A 20,688-nucleotide genomic window follows, 5' to 3' on the forward strand; every position below is an offset into this window, starting at 1 on the left:
TAAGCAACTTAATATTTGAAAAACGCGAAAATGGCCATTTTTAAGACTTAATAACTCGGTTAAAAATTATTATTATGAAAGTCAGAAAGTGACTTAATCAAAGTCTAAAGTCGCTGCTACATGATCCTGAAGAAATCTGTGTCATTAATTTACTACTAAGCTGTTATTTTTAATTAATAACAATGAGCGGTTAGATCGTATTGACGCTGCTGTAAATGTGAGTGCGAGTAAGATGCACAATTGGACTGCTGGAATGGCTTCTCTCTCGCACTCAGAGTTTACAGCGGCCGCACACGTGCATGGCGCTTATTATTATTACTTAAAAATAACAGCTTAGTAATAAAATAATGACAAAAATGTCTTCAGGATCTTGTAGGGGGGGGCTTTAAACTTTGATTTAGTCATATATTAACTTTCATAATAATAACTTTTAACCGAGTTATTAAGCCTTGAAAATCGCCATTTTTCGTTTTTTTCAATTTTAAATTACTTTAAAGTCGAAAACGATCAACTTTAGAGAAAAATTATAAGAGACCTTTTTTGTCCAGAATGGTCCAAAAAATTAAAGACAAAATTGTGCGGGCCAAAATTATTGATTCTTGCAATTTGATTAAAAAAAATTGTTAAAGAAAATTGGCCCACTTTTCACGTGGGCGACTTCTTGAACCTTATTCTGGGATATCTCACGAATATGATTATGCAAAAAAATCTCATGGGAATATTTTTCCCTTCAATCCCGCCGTTTTCGCCTTGTCTATACGCCATACAGTGATGAGCGTGCTAATAACCGGCAAAATAGCTCAAAAGATGGAAAGCGTGTATTAAAGTGTGAGATAAAAAGAAATGAAACTAGTCAAGTTGGGAAATTTAGCGATATTAACTAATACGGAGTATGTCAACTAAAACTGTCACTGTGACAGTGGTAGTTTCCAAATTCGTGCGATACGTCTAAAGGTGGGAAACAATCAATATAATGTAAATTTATAGGTTAATGTCGCTAAATTTCCCAACTCGGTTAGTTTCATTTCTTTTTATCTCACAAGTTAATACGTTTTCCATATTTTGTGCTATTTTGCCGGTTATTAGCTCGCTCATCACTGTATACACTATCACTATACCATGTGGTGTAATATCCAATATATTGGCGATATATTCTTGACGATAATATAAATATATGACGATGGTATATATCTTGACAATAAGCATAAAACATAAGATTAAAATAAAAAAGAACTTAACAATAGAATAAAAACCATCGGAGAACAACTGGAAGACCCGAAAGAACCATGGAATGCATTCAAAAACCAAGGTAACGAAATTTCCACAACAATGATTATGGAAGTAACTTAATCAAGAAAAACAAATGGATGACAGATGACATTTTGAAATTGATGGAACAACGTCGACTTATAAAATCTAGCGAAACAGAATATAGAGACCTCCAGAGAAAAATTCAGAGAAAAAACAGAATCCAGGCCGTAGAAGAATGTCATGGTTGCGGAATTTGAGAGAGTGGTTTGGGTGAACCACTAATGAACTTTTTAGGTCAGCTGTAAACAAAGTCAGGGTAGCCTTGATGATTTCCAATCTCCGATAGGAGTGGCACAAGAAGAAGAAGAGAAAAATTAAAATGAGATCAAATTAGCCGAAGAAAAATCGATGAGACAATGTTGCGACGAAATGAAGGATGTGATATCTAGGCACGAATTATTCGTGCACAGTAGTATTCGTAGGTATGTGCACAGAAAAGTAAAAGAAATGGGCAGTATATTTAGAAAACTGGTTCCCTCTGTACTCGTTGACAATAATAACAGAATTAATGTAAATGAGAAAGAAATAGGAACAGAATAGCAGCTGTATATATCAGAGTTGTTTGAAGATCGCAGCAATAATATTGCCGAGTTCTACCAAAATATTGTACTGACGGTCCAGGAATTATGACATCAGACGTAGAACACGCTATAAAAATGCTAAAATTAGAAAAGCTTGTAGTCCAGATGATACACCAACTTAGTTGCGGAAGCTAATAGATGAAGACAACATAAAAGTAGTAGTAATACTTTTTAATGCAATATATATCAGCGGAATAATTCCCACAGATTGGCTCAAATCCATGTTTGTAGCAAAAACACAATGCGATACAATTCTCAGAATATCGATTAATTAACCTAATGAGTCACACTCTCAAGGTTACAAAAAAATTAGACGCAAATGCTAAGAAGATCTCGAAGATACCCAATTTTGTGTTAGAAATCCTATGGTGACCAGGGAGGCACATTTTGCACTAAAAAATAAATATCCTATTACAAAAATGCCGTGACCAAACAAAATAATATGTATTTGCATACTTCGTGGCATTGTAAAAGGCATTCAATAAAGTACAGCATGTAAAATTAATGCAGATGCTGAAAAATATGGGAATATAATATGACAAAGATATTCGTGTCATTAGAAATTTGTACTGGAATGAAACTGCTATCGTAAAAATTGGAGATAACTACACCGACGAAATCCCCATACAATGAGGAGGCAGACAAGGTTAAATTTTTTTGCCAACATTGTTCAGTGTTTACTCGGATCTGTTATTTAAAAAAGCACTTGAGAGACAGCCGTATAGAATAAAAATCAACGGGAACTACTTAATGTGATTAGATATGCAGACGATACAGTAATTCTGTCAGATTATATTAAAGGCCTCCAAATCATGCTTGATCGTATTCACGACGTAGGAAAAGAAATTTCCATTAAAATAAACTCAAACAAAACCAAATTTCCGGTTTTTATTCGTGACCCACATCCAAATCTTCTTCTTCAAGTGCCATCTCCGCGACGGAGGTCAGCAATCATCATAGCTATTCGGAATTTGGAGACGGCTGCTCTGAAAAGTTTGTTTGATGTCCATCCGTACCATTCTCTCAGGTTGCGCAGCCACGATATTCTGCGTCCCCTATGCTTCTTTTTCCTTGAATCTTTCCCTGCATAATGAGTTGGAGCAAGTTGTATCTCTCTCCACGTGTAATATGACCGAGATATTCCAATTTTCTGGTTTTGATTGTATTTAAGACTTCTATTCCTCTATTCATCTTTCTAAGAACCTCCTTGTTTGTAACGTGTTCTGCCCATGATATTTTTAGAATTCTTCTATATACCCACATCTCGAATGATTCCAATTTTTTCATTTATGCCGCATTCAAGGTCCAAGCTTCCATTCCGTAAAATAGAAACGAGAAAACCTAGCACCCACCTAGCTAACCTTACTCTTAGGTCTTAGGTCTCTTGAGCAGAGCACTTTTCTCATTTTGTTAAAATTCGCTTTAGCCTTTTCTATTCTAATTTTATTCTCCTGGAAGTAATAATTTGAGGAGTTGATCATTGTTCCAAGATATGCATATTGGTCTACTCGTTCAAAGTTGGTGCCGTTTATGAGGAGATTCTGGTTATTTCTTTGAGTTTTAGATATTCTCATAAATTTTGTCTTTTTATGTTCATTGTTAGACCGTATTCTTGGCCATATGTAGCTATTCTCTTAACTAGCCTCTGAAGATCTGCAATATTTTCGGATAAGACAACAGTGTCATCCGCATATCTAATGTTGTTAATGAGAACTCCGTTCACCTTTATTCCAGCTGTTTCACCCTCAAGAGCTTGTTTTAGGATCTCTTCCGAGTAGGCAAAAGTACACTTTTATAAAAAAGAACTTTTTTAAAGAAAACCTTTTTATTATTTTTAGGAGAGAATATAAAATAATTTAGCGATATAAAATGCTTAAAATTCCAAAAATACACTGTAATAAAAAAGTACTTTTTATTGTTTCACGGTTTTGTTATTGTATATTTTATGACACAGCATCTTTGGAAGGAATAATTAACTTAGAAAATATGAATTTTTAGTAGGTGTATTTTGTTATTTATAATTATGATTCCAAAAATTACACTAGTATAAAATAGTACTTTTTATAATACCACGGTTGTTTAAAATAGTATATAAAATTTTAAGTATATAAACTTTTAATTATTTATTAAAACAATTAAAAAAAGATACGCAACAGCCGGGTGTCAACTCGGGACTTCTCGATCTGCAGTCTAATGCCACTGAGCCACCATCAAGTTTTATGTAGCAGATATCGATTTATCAGAGAGATATCGCAAAGGCTAACGTTAATACCGTGTCAAGACGTTAATAAGGGATAACGTTCCATTTCAACCTAGGCATCAAGAGAGTTATCGCAAATGGTTTGGAGCGGGGTTTAACGTTATTATTATGACAACCGAAGTTTGGGAGTAAATGTAACCATAGATAAGGTATATATAACTAGGAATGTAACCTATAAAATAATGTTGAGGAATACTATAAATGTTTTTTATTCAAAAATGAATTTGGATTCTGAGCAGGTTGACTTGCATTTTAATTTTAATGATTTAACCAACAATAAATATAAATAATTAGCAGGGGCGTGCGGTCCATGGAAGCAAGGGAAGCATTGCTTCCCTTGGTTTCCGTAGGTAATACCGTACCAACTGAGTAACAGATTATTAAAAAAAATGAACAAACACATAAGCAGAAGCAGGATTTTAAGTTACATACGAGAATATTTAATTATGTAATACAAGCAGTAAGTAATAAGAAAAGACAAACGTATTTTACTCTATTTCTGTAATAACAGTAAATAACAAAGCAATGAAATACTCTTAAGCAGCGCTGCATTTCTAGCTTTCGTTCTGTACGCAGACCCATCCATAGGCCATGATCGTATTTTTACATTGTTATTCGGAGTCATGTCGGCAGATAATCTGATTTCAAATCTGCTTCTCCTCAGCTGCCTCAGCCTATGTAAAAATCACCGGGGTTACACGCAGAGTGGTGAGTTCAAATTTCTGGCATATCTATCGCTTATAAGCAATTTTGTCAACTGCATACAAGGAGCTGTTTTCGTGAATTTAAATGGGATTTACCAGCATTTGACAATGACGGGCTTCGTCAACTGATTTTGTGGAATTATGAAGATTGATTTTAGTTAATTATTTATATAAATAAATATAATAGAATTATTTATATTATAAATACTAAAATATTTATATAAATATATGTATTAGGGCATTAGGGTCTTGGAGAATGGCGAAAATGTGAAAAGTATGATACAGAAACCATAAATAGCTTTAGAGGATTTTTGGAGTTTTTCAACTTTGCTTTTTTCAGAAATATTTACATTCTCAGATAATTTATTTAATGTATTGCAATGCAAGATAAACGAGATTGGTTTCTGTGTAAAAAAATTAGCGAATTTAAAGATTTTATTAACAAAAAGAGAGATGACTTTGAAAAATGTTGGAATAATATGATGGCAAGAAGTTTTGAAACGCATACGCACTGATAATGTTGGAGATGTCCAATAGTGCTACCGCCGACTATTATAGTCAGTAATACTATCAGATTTTAGATCAAATATGCCAACGAATGGAAAATAGGTTTAAGATGACCGAGACTTTTGTTCAGGTAGAAGAATTGAATTACATTATAAATAGGTGTTTTTACAATATTTTTATAAATTGCTTCCCCTGTTTCAAATTTCACTGCAGGCACCTGATAATCAGCAACAATAATATAAAATATCTGAATATCCTAACGACAAAAAGTAGTCTATTGTAGACAAAATACGAACACACGTTTTTCTCTATACAGGAAACACGATGATTCACAGTTTTTACTTTATAAAATATGTATTCTATAAATTATTATGTTTCATCTCAAATGTCAAATTAGTGTTAACGTTATTACCGTCCCTTATTTCGACCTAAATAGCGGGACACGTTATACGGTATTAGCGTAACATTCAATCTGCGCTTGCGTACATGTCAAAATAACGTATTCCGCTATTAGCGTGCGATAAAAATGCCTTTGCGATATATCTCTAATAACATACTTTAAAATATCATTGCATTAGTCACATTTTTAAAATAGTTTGAAATTTAAAAAAATCGATTTATTCATACAGTGCGATTGGTTAGTGGGGTAAAGCTCTGTAGATTTGTTATAGTAATAGATAGTAATAAAAGTTAATAACAAAAATTGTAACTTTGATTATAGTTTGATAATCAGTAATCGTAAATTGTCAGTTTTAGACAATTCAGTCATGGCTTACTTAAAATTTGAAAAGATTTAGACCCGTATTTATTCATAATTTTGCTCTGAAAAATGAAAATATCTCGAAAACTAATAAATTTACACATAGGCAATGTTAGGTATATAAAAATTAAAGTATGGTAATGGTACTTTTCGATGATATAAAATACAGGGTGTTCTATTTAAAATTACTGAGAAAATAATTTACTTGCAATTTGACTCACCCTGTATTCAATATAAAGAAAATTAGCAATATCAATCATTTACGAAAATTTTGACAATAAGTAAAATAATATGACTTCAATAAACCATTGCCCTTGTGCTTATTTTTATTTATACAGGGAGTTGAACTTGTTACGATTTTCATATAAAATTGGTTATAATTTTGTAAATACCCTGTATAACATACCAATCCTTTACATTTTTATAATGGAAAAGTTATGATGAGTTCGAATATACAATAAAATACAGGGTGTACTATTTAAAAAAAAACATAAGTTTGGTCCGCCACTATGTTATCGACCACCCTGTAACATTCTAACTAATTTTTTAATGTGCAGCTCAAAGTTCGCTACAATTTTTGATATTAAGTTTTATCGCTATACATTACTATAACGGATCTACGGAGCTTTACCCCACTAATTAATCACCCTGTATAATAGCAGTTAAATATTGCATTGTTAGCTAGTTCTGAGCTTTTCTGAAAATTTCAGGTGCCTAGGTAGCCTAGAACTATTTTTAAAATGGATTACAAAATTTGCGAAGTCCGTGACACCAACCAAGCCAAGTATATAAAAAGGTTTTAATAATATTCAATAGTTTTCACAAATAAAGTATGAATTAATATGACATATAAAGTAACGCCATCTATTAAAAGTAAACATCAACCGAGTAATCTAGTAGCGTCATCTCTTGTATAAAGCCGCGGCGAAATAACAAGAACCAACACTGCATTATTTTATTAACGCAGCCGGCTGCGGTTTCTTTCGTTGTAATAAATATGGTCTTTCAACCAATTATGAGATATATCAGATTTTTCTCAACATCCTAAGTGCTCTTAACTTTGTTGCAAACACACGCTAAACACAGTTACTCGAAATAATATATAGTGTAGTTTAAACTCCGAGGTCCAGATTATAATTCCAAACATTACACTAGTATAAAAAAGTACTTTTTATATTACCACGGTTATTTAAAATGGCATATATAATAATTAACTTATGAAGTATGAATTTTAAGTATATTAACTTTTAATTATGTATTAAAAAAATTAAAAAAAGGTAAGCGAGAGGTAGCATTTGAAATCAGGACCAGTAGATCTCCGGCCTAACGTTCTAGCACTGAGCTATCAGGACTCAATATATTATGTTACGTTAAAATGGAATTTAAATGTCATAGCATTAGTCACATTTTTAAAATAGTTTGGAATTAAAAAAAAATAATTTATCCATACAATAGCAGGTAATGGTTTTTCAACCAATTATGGGATATATTATTGTAGATTTTTATTAACATCCTAAGTGCTCTTAACTTTATTACAAACACAGGCTAAACACAATTACCTACTCTAAATAACATAGTGTAGTTGTTTACCTCCGAGTTCAAGATTATTTTCCAAAAATTACACTAGTATAAAAAAGTACTTTTTATAATACCACGGTTGTTTACAATGGCATAATATAATAATTAACTTATAAAATATGAATTTTAAGTAAATTAAGTTTTAATTATTTATGAAAAAAAAGAATATATATATATATATATATATATATATATATATATATATATATATATATATATATATATATATAGGAAAAGAAGTCTTTGCTGACAACGTAGAAAACGGAATTCTGAGGTTATTGGGATATGCAGCGGTGAAATAAGTGTACTCTTTTAACTAAGTTTCAAGCTTTCGAAAATGTTTATTTTCATCATCAGGAATAACTGAAATAAAGTGCTACTGTTAGTACAGCATCCTCGAAAACATACAGTACAAGGTGTAAAGGTTTAAAAACTTACGTTATTGAGATTTGCTTTCCGTGGATGTTATACTCACAGGTGACAAATTCACGCACCACTCATTGATTGAGTCAAATATTAAAAAATACATGGTGTAAAAGACCAAATTGACAAATTATTTTCTACACTAACACATAATTTCTTATGTGTTAGTGTAGAAAATAATTTGTCAATTTGGTCTTTTACACCATGTATTTTTTAATATTTGACTCAATCAATGAGTGGTGCGTGAATTTGTCACCTGTGAGTATAACATCCACGGAAAGCAAATCTCAATAACGTAAGTTTTTAAACCTTTACACCTTGTACTGTATGTTTTCGAGGATGCTGTACTAACAGTAGCACTTTATTTCAGTTATTCCTGATGATGAAAATAAACATTTTCGAAAGCTTGAAACTTAGTTAAAAGAGTACACTTATTTCACCGCTGCATATCCCAATAACCTCAGAATTCTATATATATATATATATATATATATATATATATATATATATATATATATATATATATATATATGAAGAAAATAAAAAAAGGTAAGCGAGAGGTAGAATTTGAACTCAAGACCAGTAGATCTCCGGCCTAACGTTCTAGCACTGAGCTATCGGTCCTCGACGTTTTGACTTACGTTAAAATGGAATTCAAATGTCATAAGTAGTTAATATAAAATGTCATAAAAATTACATTTTTAAAACAGTTTGAAATTTAAACAAGAATCCATTTATCCATACAATAGCAGTTAAATATTGCATTGTTATTCAGCTCTTAGCTATCCTGAAAATTTCAAGTACCTAGTTAGTCTAGAACTATTGTTAAAATGGATTACAAAATTTGCGGAGTCCGTGACACCAACCAAGCCAAGTATATAAAAAGGTTTTAATAAAGAGAACTAGCGACAATACGCATCCAAATGCAGAGCTGTAATTAAATGGAGTACAAGTGGAGAGAGTTTAAAAAATGACATATTTGGGGACTGTGATAACGGATGAACTAGATTCACATATAATGTAGAAATAAAACGCATAATAACAGCAACAGGTAAAACTAATTTTATGAAAAGAAGTCATTCCTTTGCAATGATCATCTCAGTTTAGAACTAAGACAAAGAATGGTTAAGTGCTGTTTGGTCGGTACTGTAGTATGGTACAGAAGTGTGGACGCTAAAAGTATCGATCATGAACAGCATTGGAACATTGAACATTTGGATTGGTAGACCGATGCTGAATATATCTTAGGCAGCAAAAAAAAATAATGAAGGAGTATTAAGGAGGGAGAACAAAGATAGAGAACAGCTAATGACTGATAAACACCGAAAAATGTCTTATCTGGGACATACTTTAGTGCGGTTTGTGAGAGGAAATCGATATAAAATATTAAAAATGATTATTAAAGGCAAAATATAGGGCCGTAGAGGTGTAGGAAGAAAACAAGTTTCTTCGTTAAAAACATTTGTGAATGGACTCAGATAGCAAATGCAGGATACAGAAGGTCGAGAAGCCTTTGCAATGGTGCTCGGCAACGTCGGATAATTCTGATATGGCACGTGAAGAAGAAGAAATAAAAGCCAAATGATATTTCATGAACGAGGATTTTGGAAATAAAAGTAAAAATGGTCTATTTTTATTCTTAAGTTATGAATTTTTGGCACCATGTATCATACTAGTGACGTCACTCATCTCGGCGTGATAACGTAATCGATAATTTTTTTAAGGCCATCGGTATATAATTCGCAAATGTATTGCGGCTATCCCTACTTTTTCTGTCTTTACACGGTAAATTACGTGTAGTAAAATTCTCACTGGTATGGATATAATATAAACATCACTACTTGAAAATGTCATCATTAAATTTAATGAGATGGCTTTTGAATGTTCTTGGATAACTGTTACTTGTATAATTGCAAATTATTAATACAGTTAATAAATATGATATTTTTTTCACTAATTGTGTATTCAGTGATTGTAATAATTTATATGAAGGTACAACAAAAACTAATACTCAATCGAGAAAAGAGGAAAAGTGTTAAAGTGATTTTTTAATAAAATATTTTACTATGGAACACTTACTATTTTGAACATCTTTAACAACAAAATACTTGGATCACAGAATATAAATATCCTAGTCAATTCTCTGCTTGGATCGTCCATAAAAAACAAACATTTAACTTTTATTAAGTTCACGTAAAGTAATTATTTGTAAAATACACTATCAATATTATTTAATCAACAACTCAAAATATTCCCGATGTCATGTCAAATATTTAAAATTGTCACTGTCTTGCCATCATATTCTATTTGACTCAGTACGTTGTATGACTAGGATAGCGAATGTTCGATTTGAAAAATATCACCACAGACATAGTGTCAATTTTTTTCAAATCCTGAGATATCTAATTAATATTTTTAAAAAGCTTAAACGCAGAATGAAAGACTAAATTATTATCGAGGGCCGAAAGTCCCTTAGAATAAATTAAAATTTCTGTTGATCGATATATTTGAATTTAAAAATCACACTACATTTTCTCTTAGTTTTTCACCCCTGTAACTTATTAAAATAAACATTACAGAAGTTTTCAGGGGCTTTCAGCCCTCGGTAAGAACGTAATCTTTCATTCTGCGTTTAACTTTTTTAAAAATACTTATTAGTTTTCTCAGGATTTGAAAAAAATGAATACAATTTAAATAGCATCAGAGACGAAACTACGTACACATCCCCTTAATAGTCAGTTCTTTAACGGTAAAATATTGCAAAACCTCTAAATTTTAAAGAACCGCTTGGATTGCCATGAAATTTGGCATACACATAGCTAACAAGTCAAAGAAAAAAAGTGATATTGTGCCGATATGTGCTTTTGCCTGGGGGTGGTTTTCACCCCCTCTTGGAGGTGGAAAAATATTCGTCCAAAGAAAGTAAGGAAATGGATAAACTGGCTTATTTTAAGTAACTTTTGTTCTATAGAGTTTTTTCACTAAGTCAATACTTTTCGAGTTATTTGGCTGTGAATATGTTCATTTTTTTAACAAAATAACCACGCTTTTAGACGGTTTTTCGCCAATAACTCAAATAGTAAGTATTTTGTCGAAAAAACATTCTTAGCAAAAATATAGCCTGTAAAAAATTTAAAAAAATGGTGTATATATCACGTCTCTACACCTAGTAGAAGCAGAGTTATAGCTAATGAAAAATAGGTTCATATTCGTCAAATTCCAAATGGAATATTTAACGTGAAATAACCAAAAATGAAGCACATTTCCGGGAAAACTCATTAAAACTTATTTAAAGAGTTTAAAAAAAGCTTCATCTTTGTTTTATAAAAAAAATTTCTAGCATCAAAATTAAACAAGTTACGCTCAAATTAAAGTTAGCCCCTTTTGGTTTTGGTAAAGAAATCGAGAAAATCACCCCCTAATTAGTATCTTAAATTAACTTAATCGTTACGACTTCACAAGTTTCTTGACTCCTGTATATATTGTTTATATGATCTGTAAGTTTCATCGGTTTAAAATCCTTATTATTGAAAGGGCTGTAGTTAAAAGGGGTTGAACGAGTCAATGATCACGAATGTATGCAAATTTACAAACACCAAATCTTAATCAATTTTTGTCTAACAGAAAAACAAAAAAACACATGATATTCAGAAAAGCAAATCTGACTTTTTTTGTTATTCGAGATTTTTGGTATCTCTAACAATTTTTAAGTTATTTTGAAAAGAAGCATATTTTTCAAAATTTAAACTTTTAAAAATTTTACTTTGAAACCAAATTTTTTCAAAAATAAGCATTTTGAATCGATGAAACTTACAGATCATATAAACACAACATAAGTAAAATAACTTGTGGAGCGGTAACGATTAATTTCATTTAAGTTGCTAATTAGGGGGTGGTCTTCCCAATTTTTTTGCAAAAACAAAAGGGACCAATTTTGTTTTGAGCGTAACTTGCTTAAATTTAATGCTAGAAACTTTTTGTAAAAACAAAAATAAAGCTTTTTTAAACACTTTAAAAAAGTTATAATAGCTTTTCCCCGAAAAGTTCTTAATTTTGTGGATATTTCAAGTCGAAATATTCTATTTGAAATTTGGTGAATATGAATCTATTTTTCATTGGCTATAACTCTGGTTCTGCGAGATCCAGAGACCTAACGCATACATCATTTTTTTTTAATTTTTTATAGGCTATCAGCTATGAACATATTCACTTGCAAATAACTCGAAAAGTGTTGACTTGGCGAAAAAGCTCTATAGAACAAAAGTTACTTAAAATTAGTCAGTTTACCCATTTCCGGACTTAGTTTGGACATATATTTTTTCACCCCAAAGAGGGGGTGAAAGTCACCCCCAGGGCAAAAGCACACATCGGCACAATATCACTTTTTTTCTTTGATATGTAAGCTATATGTATGCCAAATTTCATGTCAATCCAAGCGGTTCTTTAAAATTTAGAGCAAAAACCGTGAAAGAATGGACTATAACCCGGGAGCAGTCGCGCTCACTTCTGTAACGTGAACAGTCGCGTGTTAGATTTTATCTCACAATACGAATTTGAATACGAATTTACAACAAATTTTTATTTTATAGTATATTTATTTACTTGTTATGCTAGAAATATTATTTCTAACAATTATTAAAGCTAATTTGCTCTCCCCAAAGCCATAAATTCCTCAAAAAGAAAAAGAAGAAAAAAATAAAAAATAAATAAAAAAAATTCCTACGCATTACTACACCCTTCCTCGAGGCACAAATTTTTCATCAAGTTATCGCGAAAAAGGATGAAATGTGAGATTCTAAGATGGTTAAATGAGAATAATAGATATCTTTTTTAATTTTTTTTAATAAATAACTAAAAGTTGATATACTTAAAATTCATATTTTATATGTTAATTATTATACAGTGCTAGTCAAAAGTCCGTACCCCCCCTCAAATCTTTTGAACGGTTATACCTATAATAGTGAAATTTGGAGGGAGGAAATAAACGGACGTGAGCTTCTTAACTAGTCATGACAGGTGACGTAATAGTGGCAGATGACGTTACAGAGCCACTGTGATCGATAATTTTAAATGGGACCCTATAGCAAGTGATACCTCGTTTGAAAGGTATTCAAAATACCTATTTAGTCATACAAATTTTTTTGGGTTTTAGTTGATTTTGATTTTGGTGAATAAATTAAATGAATATAATATTTTAGTTTCGCATTTAATTAATAAAAATTCACATGTCCGCCTATGGTTTTTTTGTCAAAAAGGTTGACGTTTTTCTATTCTCTAGTAGTTTTTACGTCAATGTCAACCTTTTTGACAAGTAATTATATGCGGAATTTTGAATTTTTATTAATTAAATGCGAAACTACAATTTTATATTTATTTCATTTATTCATCAAAATGAGCTTAAACTCAAACAAAATTAGTACGACTAAATAGGTATTTTGAATACCTTTCAAACGAAGTATCACTTACCATAAGGTCCCATTTAAAATTATCGGTCACAGTGGCCCTGTAACGTCATCTGTCACTATTACGTCACCTGTCATGACTAGTTAAGAAGCTTACGTCCGTTTATTTCCTCCCTCCAAATTTCACTATTATAGGTATAACCGTTCAAAAGATACGAGGGGGATACGGACTTTTGACTAGCACTGTATATAAATATTATATATTATACCATTGTAAACAAATGTGGTATTTAAAAGTACTTTTTCATACTAGTGTAATTTTTGGAATTATAATTTTAACAGTTAATACACCTACTAAAAATTCGTATTTTATTCTTTCGAAACATGTTGTGACCTGTATACAGTGAGCACGTAAAGGTTGGAATAAATTCTGTTTCTCGAGAATGGATAACTTTGGAAAAAATCCCGAAGCAGGTCAATTTTTATTTTTAAATTAATACTTTTTGGCATAGATATCATACAAGTGAAGTCACCCATCTGGGCGTGATGACGTCATCGATGATTTTTTTAAATGAAAATAGGGGTCGTGTCATAGCGCATTTGAAAGGTAATTCAATTCTCTATTCAGCAATATAAACATTTGCATAATTATTTATGCAGGGTATCCAAAACATTTTTTTGGATTAAATTTATTGACATAAAAAGAAGAATGCATGTAATTTATTTAGTTTAAAATACATTTTACTGCTCTCAGAAAACTGAAAAATATGTTTATTTGAAAAATAATCATTGCTTTTCGCTTAAATTAAATGTTCAAACTGTCACGAGGTTGGTGGGTGGCGGCTTTAATATTGAATTTAAGCAAAAAACAATATTTATTTGCCAAATAAACATTTTTCCTGTTTTCTGAGTAAGCAGTAGAACGTATTTTGAATTAAATAAATTACACACATTCTTCTTTTTATGTCAATAAATTCAATTACCTTTCAAATGAGCTATCACACGACCCCTATCCTTATTTAAAAAAATCATCGATGACGTCATCACGCCCAGATAGGTGGCGTCACTAGTATGATATACATACCAATAAGTCGTAATTTAAAAATAAAAATTGACCTGTTTTGGGATTTTTTTCCAAAATCGTCCATTCTCGAGAAAATGAATATATTCCAACCTTTACGTGCTCACTGTATAACTAAACCGTGTTATTATAAAATAGTTATTTATGAAACTGTTCGTGAAGTATGCCTTATGCGAACACACGCGATGTTTAGAGGACGAGCGCAGCGAGTGCTATTTATCGCGTAAGTTCGCAAAAATACTTCACGCACAATTTCATACAATATTTTAACTACGATAAACAAATAAAAAAACTCTAAATCTTCGTCACTGGAATTCATTTCTATTCTACAATTTTTAGAACTCTGACATTTAAAAATTTTAACTTCTTTCAAACCACCAAACCGACAAAACTTTTATTGTAATTTATTGCTCATATGTCATCACCATGACAACGCAAATGTTAAGGATATTTGATTATATGAAAGTGTGCCAAAAAACAGTGCAAAAAAGTAAATCCCATTTAAAATACATTGCTACTTCAAGCACACTTTAAACCGTTCACGCACTGCTATCTATAATGACAGTTTTCACAAACTAAAAACTTATACATAATATGACATAGAGTAGAAAAAGTACTTTTTTGTTATAGTGTAATTTTTGGAATTTGAAGCATTCTATATCGTCAAATTATTTTATATTATCTCCTGTAAATAATAAGAACGTTTTATTATAAAAAAGTTCCTTTTTATAAAAGTTTTAATAAAATTTATTTCTTATAAGTAGGTGTTTTTTTGTTAAAAACAGTTTATGATATTTACATGATATGCATGATTTGAACTCGTTTCGATAAGACAGGGCTTATACATGATCTTGCAGATCTTCTTTTATTGTTAGATTTTACTGATCAAGTGGCATGATAATGTTAATCCAATCGACAATCAATATAAAAAATGACGCAATCAAGATGTAAAATACCTTATATAAGATAGTATAAAAGAGTATAAATAAGTATAGGGGAACATAACACGGTATCTATCATTGTGAAATTAGGTGTGAAAGGTATGATTAAATATTTTTCATTAGTATTAAATGAGGGTGGTTTGTGACAAATATTTTAAAATCTTAATTATTCACCTGAACCACCTAACCATTTATATTTTGCTACCATAATTTTTTTAATTTTTTTTTATTAATATTTTCTATTTTTTCTTTTGGTTCTAATTTGAGCTCTTGTATATCTAAAACTGTGTCTTTAAATCTTTACATAGACATTTTTTGCTTTTGCGACACACTTTGATGATGTCGTTTGTTTTTAAATTTTTTCCGTTCAAATTTCTACACAAAAGTACAATTTATATTTTTCTGAAGTTATTTTCTTGTGGTGCCTTAATGTAATTTTCTATTTTGGTAGAAATAAGTCACAATTTTACTTTAAATTCTAGATCATAACATCAGAAAACCTTCTCAAAATACAAAACTACCTATGTTTTGTATTTAGAGAACTGAGTCTTTTAACGTTAAGCTGTGGTGAGGGATAAAAATGTTTCAGTATTTTTATTAAAATTTCATGCCTATGTAGTAGGGGAGTCAAGTATGGTAACTTTGCAGTTACTCGAGCGTTATGGGTACTTATTAGTTGTGAAGGTGAGGTCCTAAAACCAAAAAAAGTTTAGTTAAGTTTCATTTTAGTGAGGACTTTCCATTTTTTAATTTAATTTTCTATTTCCAACAATGTTTTGTTCCGATTATAGCTCCAAAATGACTGATTTTTACGTAAGAAATCCAAAGCTGCAATAAAAAATGAGGGCTCCTATTTAAGATTTTAAAGTAACCCCCCATCCTACCTCCGTGAGCGGTGTTTGATGTCATTTGATAGATTTTTAAATAATATTAAACACGTATTTTTAAATTTTTTAACTGAAGTTCATTGCGCGAAATATTGCCAATAGTGCAATCACTGAAGGTTTTCACCTCCGATTTCGTTGAACCTCCATCGATTTTCATGAAAATTGCTGAGCAGTTAAAGGATACCACAAGGAACAAAGATGACATAATGCTAACTTGCGCTTTTACCCCGGGGGTGGATGCCACCCATTTTCTAGGGTGAAAATTATTTTATTAAAAATAATACCATAAATCGATAGAGGGACAAATTCTAAGCAAAATTTGTTATATTAAATTATTAACATAAATCAATACTTTTTGAGTTATTAAAGATCAAATATTTTATTTTTTCGTAAAAATGCATGTTTTGAAGTTGATTTTCACGTATAACTCAAAAACTATTAGCTTTTACAAAAAAGTTATTTTTACCAAAATTGAAGACCATAAAAAATTAAATACATTGTTCAGTTAAAGTACTAAACTAATGTTAATTCAAAGTGAGTTATGGGTAATTGAATCTATATTTTTTTTCGATGAGTACTCAAATATAAATATTCAAGCTTAACCCGCGAGTAGTCGCGCGGTGAGATAGAATCTCAATTTTTATCCTTTTTCGCGATAACTTGATGAAAAATTTTGCAATTTTGAAAAAAATTCGTAAGTGCCTCGAGGAAGGGTGTAGTAATGCGTAGGAATTTTTTTTTCTTCTTCTTCTTTTTGTGGAATTTATGGCTTTGGGGAGAGCAAATTAGCTTTAACCCGCGAGTAGTCGCGCCGTTAGATAGAATCTCACATTTCAGCCTTTTTCGTAATACAGTAAAACCTGTCAGTAACGGCCACTAAAAATAAAAGAACTATTGGCCGTTATAGAAAGGTGGCCGCTATTGCCAGTTTTTGTAGTCTACATATAATTGGTTTGGGAAATTATTAAACTGGCCGTTAGGACAGGTGGCCGATGTTGGCAGGTGGCCGTTAACGCAGGTTTTTTTAATAAAATTGCTAGAAATATATATTTTCAATATAAAAGTAGATAAAAATAGTACAAAATAAAAATTTGTTTTAAATTCGTATTTTGAGATAGAATCCCACACGCGACTATCGACGTTACAGAAGTGAGCGCGACTACTCCCGAGTTAAATATCGGGAAAACGATGCATTTTATAAAATATACCTGCAAACCATTTATCAAAGTACTTCAGAATACCTAACAAATGAGGTCCAGAAGAGGTTAATAGCATCAAAATTAAGCAAGTTATGATGAAACGAAGAGAACTCTTTCGAATTTTTTAGGAAAAAGTTGAAAATAACCATACGCCATATCCACAAAAATTAAAATTTATAATAATCCTTAAAAAATTTCTTTGTATTAGCATAAGTAATGATTTTAACAATTTTCACCGGTTTAGAATTCATATTTTTGAAAAAAAGGTATAATAAAGGAAATCAGAATTTCTAAAATTAACGTCATTTTCATTTTCTTTTGATAATAACTATAAAAATACTCAATATACGTAAAAAATGGTAAATAATAAAATTTTAGTTTTTTCTTTATCAAATATTATACCTTTTACCATTTCTGTAGGGTGAAAAATAACCGAGATATAAACGTTTAAAGCTTAAATTTTGCTGCGAGAACCATGTAACCGTGGCCATTAAATATTTGATTTTTAAAAAAGTAAGGGGTGTAAAAGATTAATTTCAATGCGATTTACTATCCTCTGGAATTGCCTTTCAAACCTTTTTTAGGTGAACCTGATATCTTAAAAGTTAACAGAGTTATTAAAAAAAAACGGTAACATTTTATGGAAAAATTTTTAAAAGTTAAAGTTTGAAAAATTTTTGGTGCATAAATTTTAATGCTATTAACTTATTCTGTATTTTATTTGATAGATATTACTAAGTACTTTCACAAATGTTTAATAAGTTTATGTTATAAAATTCATCATTTTTCCCTAATTTAAGCTTGAATGCCTAGATTTGGGTACTCGCCGAAAAAAAGATTTATTCAATTAACTATAACTCACTTTTAGTTAATATTATTAGGTTTTTTAGTAAGGAGTTTATTTAGTTTTTTATTAGCTTCAATTTTGGTAATAATAACTTTTTTGTAAAAACTTATAGTTTTTGAGTTATCTATGAAAAATCGGTTAAAAACATGCATTTATCTTAAGAAAAATTAAAATTTTTGATCTTTAATAACTGAAAAAGTTTTGATTTATTTTAATAACTTTATATAACAAATTTTGCTTAGAATTTATCACCCTAAGATGTTTGTGAGATGCCACTTTGAGAAGGGGTGGCATCCACCCCAAGGGTAAAAGCGCAAGTTGGCAGCATGTCACCTTTTTTCCTTGAGATATCCTCTAACAACTCACTAATTTTCATGCAAATCGATGGAGGTTGAACGAAATCGGAGGTAATAGCTCATATCCACCTTCAGTGACTCCACTACAAGCTATTATATAAAATTTTATAATTACCCCTCACCCCTCGTCGTGCGGGGTCGTGTTTGGTATCATTCGGTACATTTTTTAAAATATTCAACACGTACTTTTCAGTTTTTCGATCTGATGTTCATTTCAAGAAATATTCACTTTTTCGTGAAAGTCCATTTCCTTAGTCCTCGCTCAAATCGCTATATTTTTGAAATATACATTGACGATTTCGAGTTTTTTACATCCAAAAAATTCTTCTAAATACTAAAAATTTCAATATTGGTCTATTTCTGATCTTGTTTTTTTTTTGTCTATTCTTTAACTAGCTATTTAACGTCAGTATTCTTATAACATATTGCTTTATTTTTAGGTGTTTAAAAATGAGGTTCCTTATTCTACTTGCCGTATTGGCTGTAGCTGTGAATGCTACATCAATCCACCAACAATGGGCTACATTTAAGGTATGTTATTTTTTGTTATTATTATCAGCATCAGCCATGTAAATTTATTAATGAAATTTGTGTTTTGTTTATTTGTTTTGAGGCAATGCCTTGCTACTGCGTAAAGTCGTCTTAAAGTATTGACAAAATTATTTTTTTGTATTCGAATGACAGCGGCCTTACATAATAATAATGTGTTGTTCATAAACATATAATGTATTGATTAATGCTGCCAGTACATATACGTGATTCCATTTCAATTTAGGTAAAGAGAAATAAATAAAAATAATTACTCTATAAAAAGGCCTTTTTTCAAAATAAATTAAAAATTGTCAGTAATGCCAAAAATCTTAAATAATAAAGAAATATATATTTTGATTTTCTGAATACTTTGCCGTTTTGGTTTTTCTATAAGATAAAAATTGGTTAAGAAATGGCTGTTCAAAATTTGCATATACTGGTTATTAGTGACTTATTCAAGCCCTTTCAAGTACAGCTCTTTCAAAAATAAGCACTTTGAACTGTTGAAACTTACATGTCATATAAATAATACGTAAGTAAATTAACTAACTTGTGAAGCGGAAATCATTAATTTCATTTGTTGATTTCCTAGTAAGATTGTGATTTCCACGATTTGCTTTATTTTGAGCGTAACATGCTTGATTTTGCTGTGAGATACTTTAAAAAACAAAAATAAAGCTTTTTTAAATAATTTAAAAAATTATGATGAGTTTTCCCCGAAAAGTGCTTCATCTTTTGTTATTGCACGTTGGCATATTCGATTTGAAATTTTACGAATAAAAAACTACTTTTCATTAGCTACAACTCTACTTCTACTGGATCTGCAGACTTTATCCACATTTTTTTCACTCTTATATGTTACATTTTTTTCAATAAAGTACCAACTTTTTAAGTTTTTTGCAAAATAACCGTCAAAAAACATTGTTGTTTTGCTGAAAAATTAACATAGTCACTCGCAAATAATTCGAAAAGAATTGACTTAGTGAAAAAGTTGTAGGTATTAAAGAAAAGTTTCTTATTCAGTTTATCTATTTCCATACTTATTTTGTAACCGTAACTTTTATTTTTTTCATCCATCAGAAGGGATCATAACCACCCCCAGGGCAAACGCACACATCGGTAGAATATCACTTTTATTTTCTTTGACATGTTAACTATGTGTATGCCCAATTTCGTGTCAATCTAGGCGGTTCCTTAATATTTAGAGGCTTTGCAATATATACCGAGTGGATGTAATAATGAACTTACTGTACTACTTACTAACTTCAATTATTCTGTTTTTTTTTTTGTTATTTCGATAAAGCGTCGTTGCGACTTACT

General features: G+C 30.6%; 1 protein-coding gene across 2 annotated transcripts in view; it reads left to right on the forward strand.

Moving 5' to 3' along the window:
- LOC114337706 (cathepsin L-like proteinase) overlaps nucleotides 1-20,688 on the forward strand; it is a 52,567-nt gene that overhangs the window by 18,247 nt on the left and 13,632 nt on the right. The window contains exons 1-2 of one of the 2 annotated variants that reach the window (XM_050658137.1): nucleotides 15,500-15,647; nucleotides 19,278-19,368. In XM_050658137.1, the coding sequence (XP_050514094.1) occupies nucleotides 19,288-19,368 (81 nt within the window). In that variant the 5' untranslated portion in view covers nucleotides 15,500-15,647; nucleotides 19,278-19,287. Of the gene's footprint in view, nucleotides 1-15,499; nucleotides 15,648-19,277; nucleotides 19,369-20,688 lie in introns of those variants that run through there. The other variant, XM_050658138.1, reaches the window with a different exon arrangement.

The sequence above is a fragment of the Diabrotica virgifera genome, chromosome 8, assembly GCF_917563875.1.
Source record: "Diabrotica virgifera virgifera chromosome 8, PGI_DIABVI_V3a".
NCBI lineage: Eukaryota > Metazoa > Arthropoda > Insecta > Coleoptera > Chrysomelidae > Diabrotica > Diabrotica virgifera.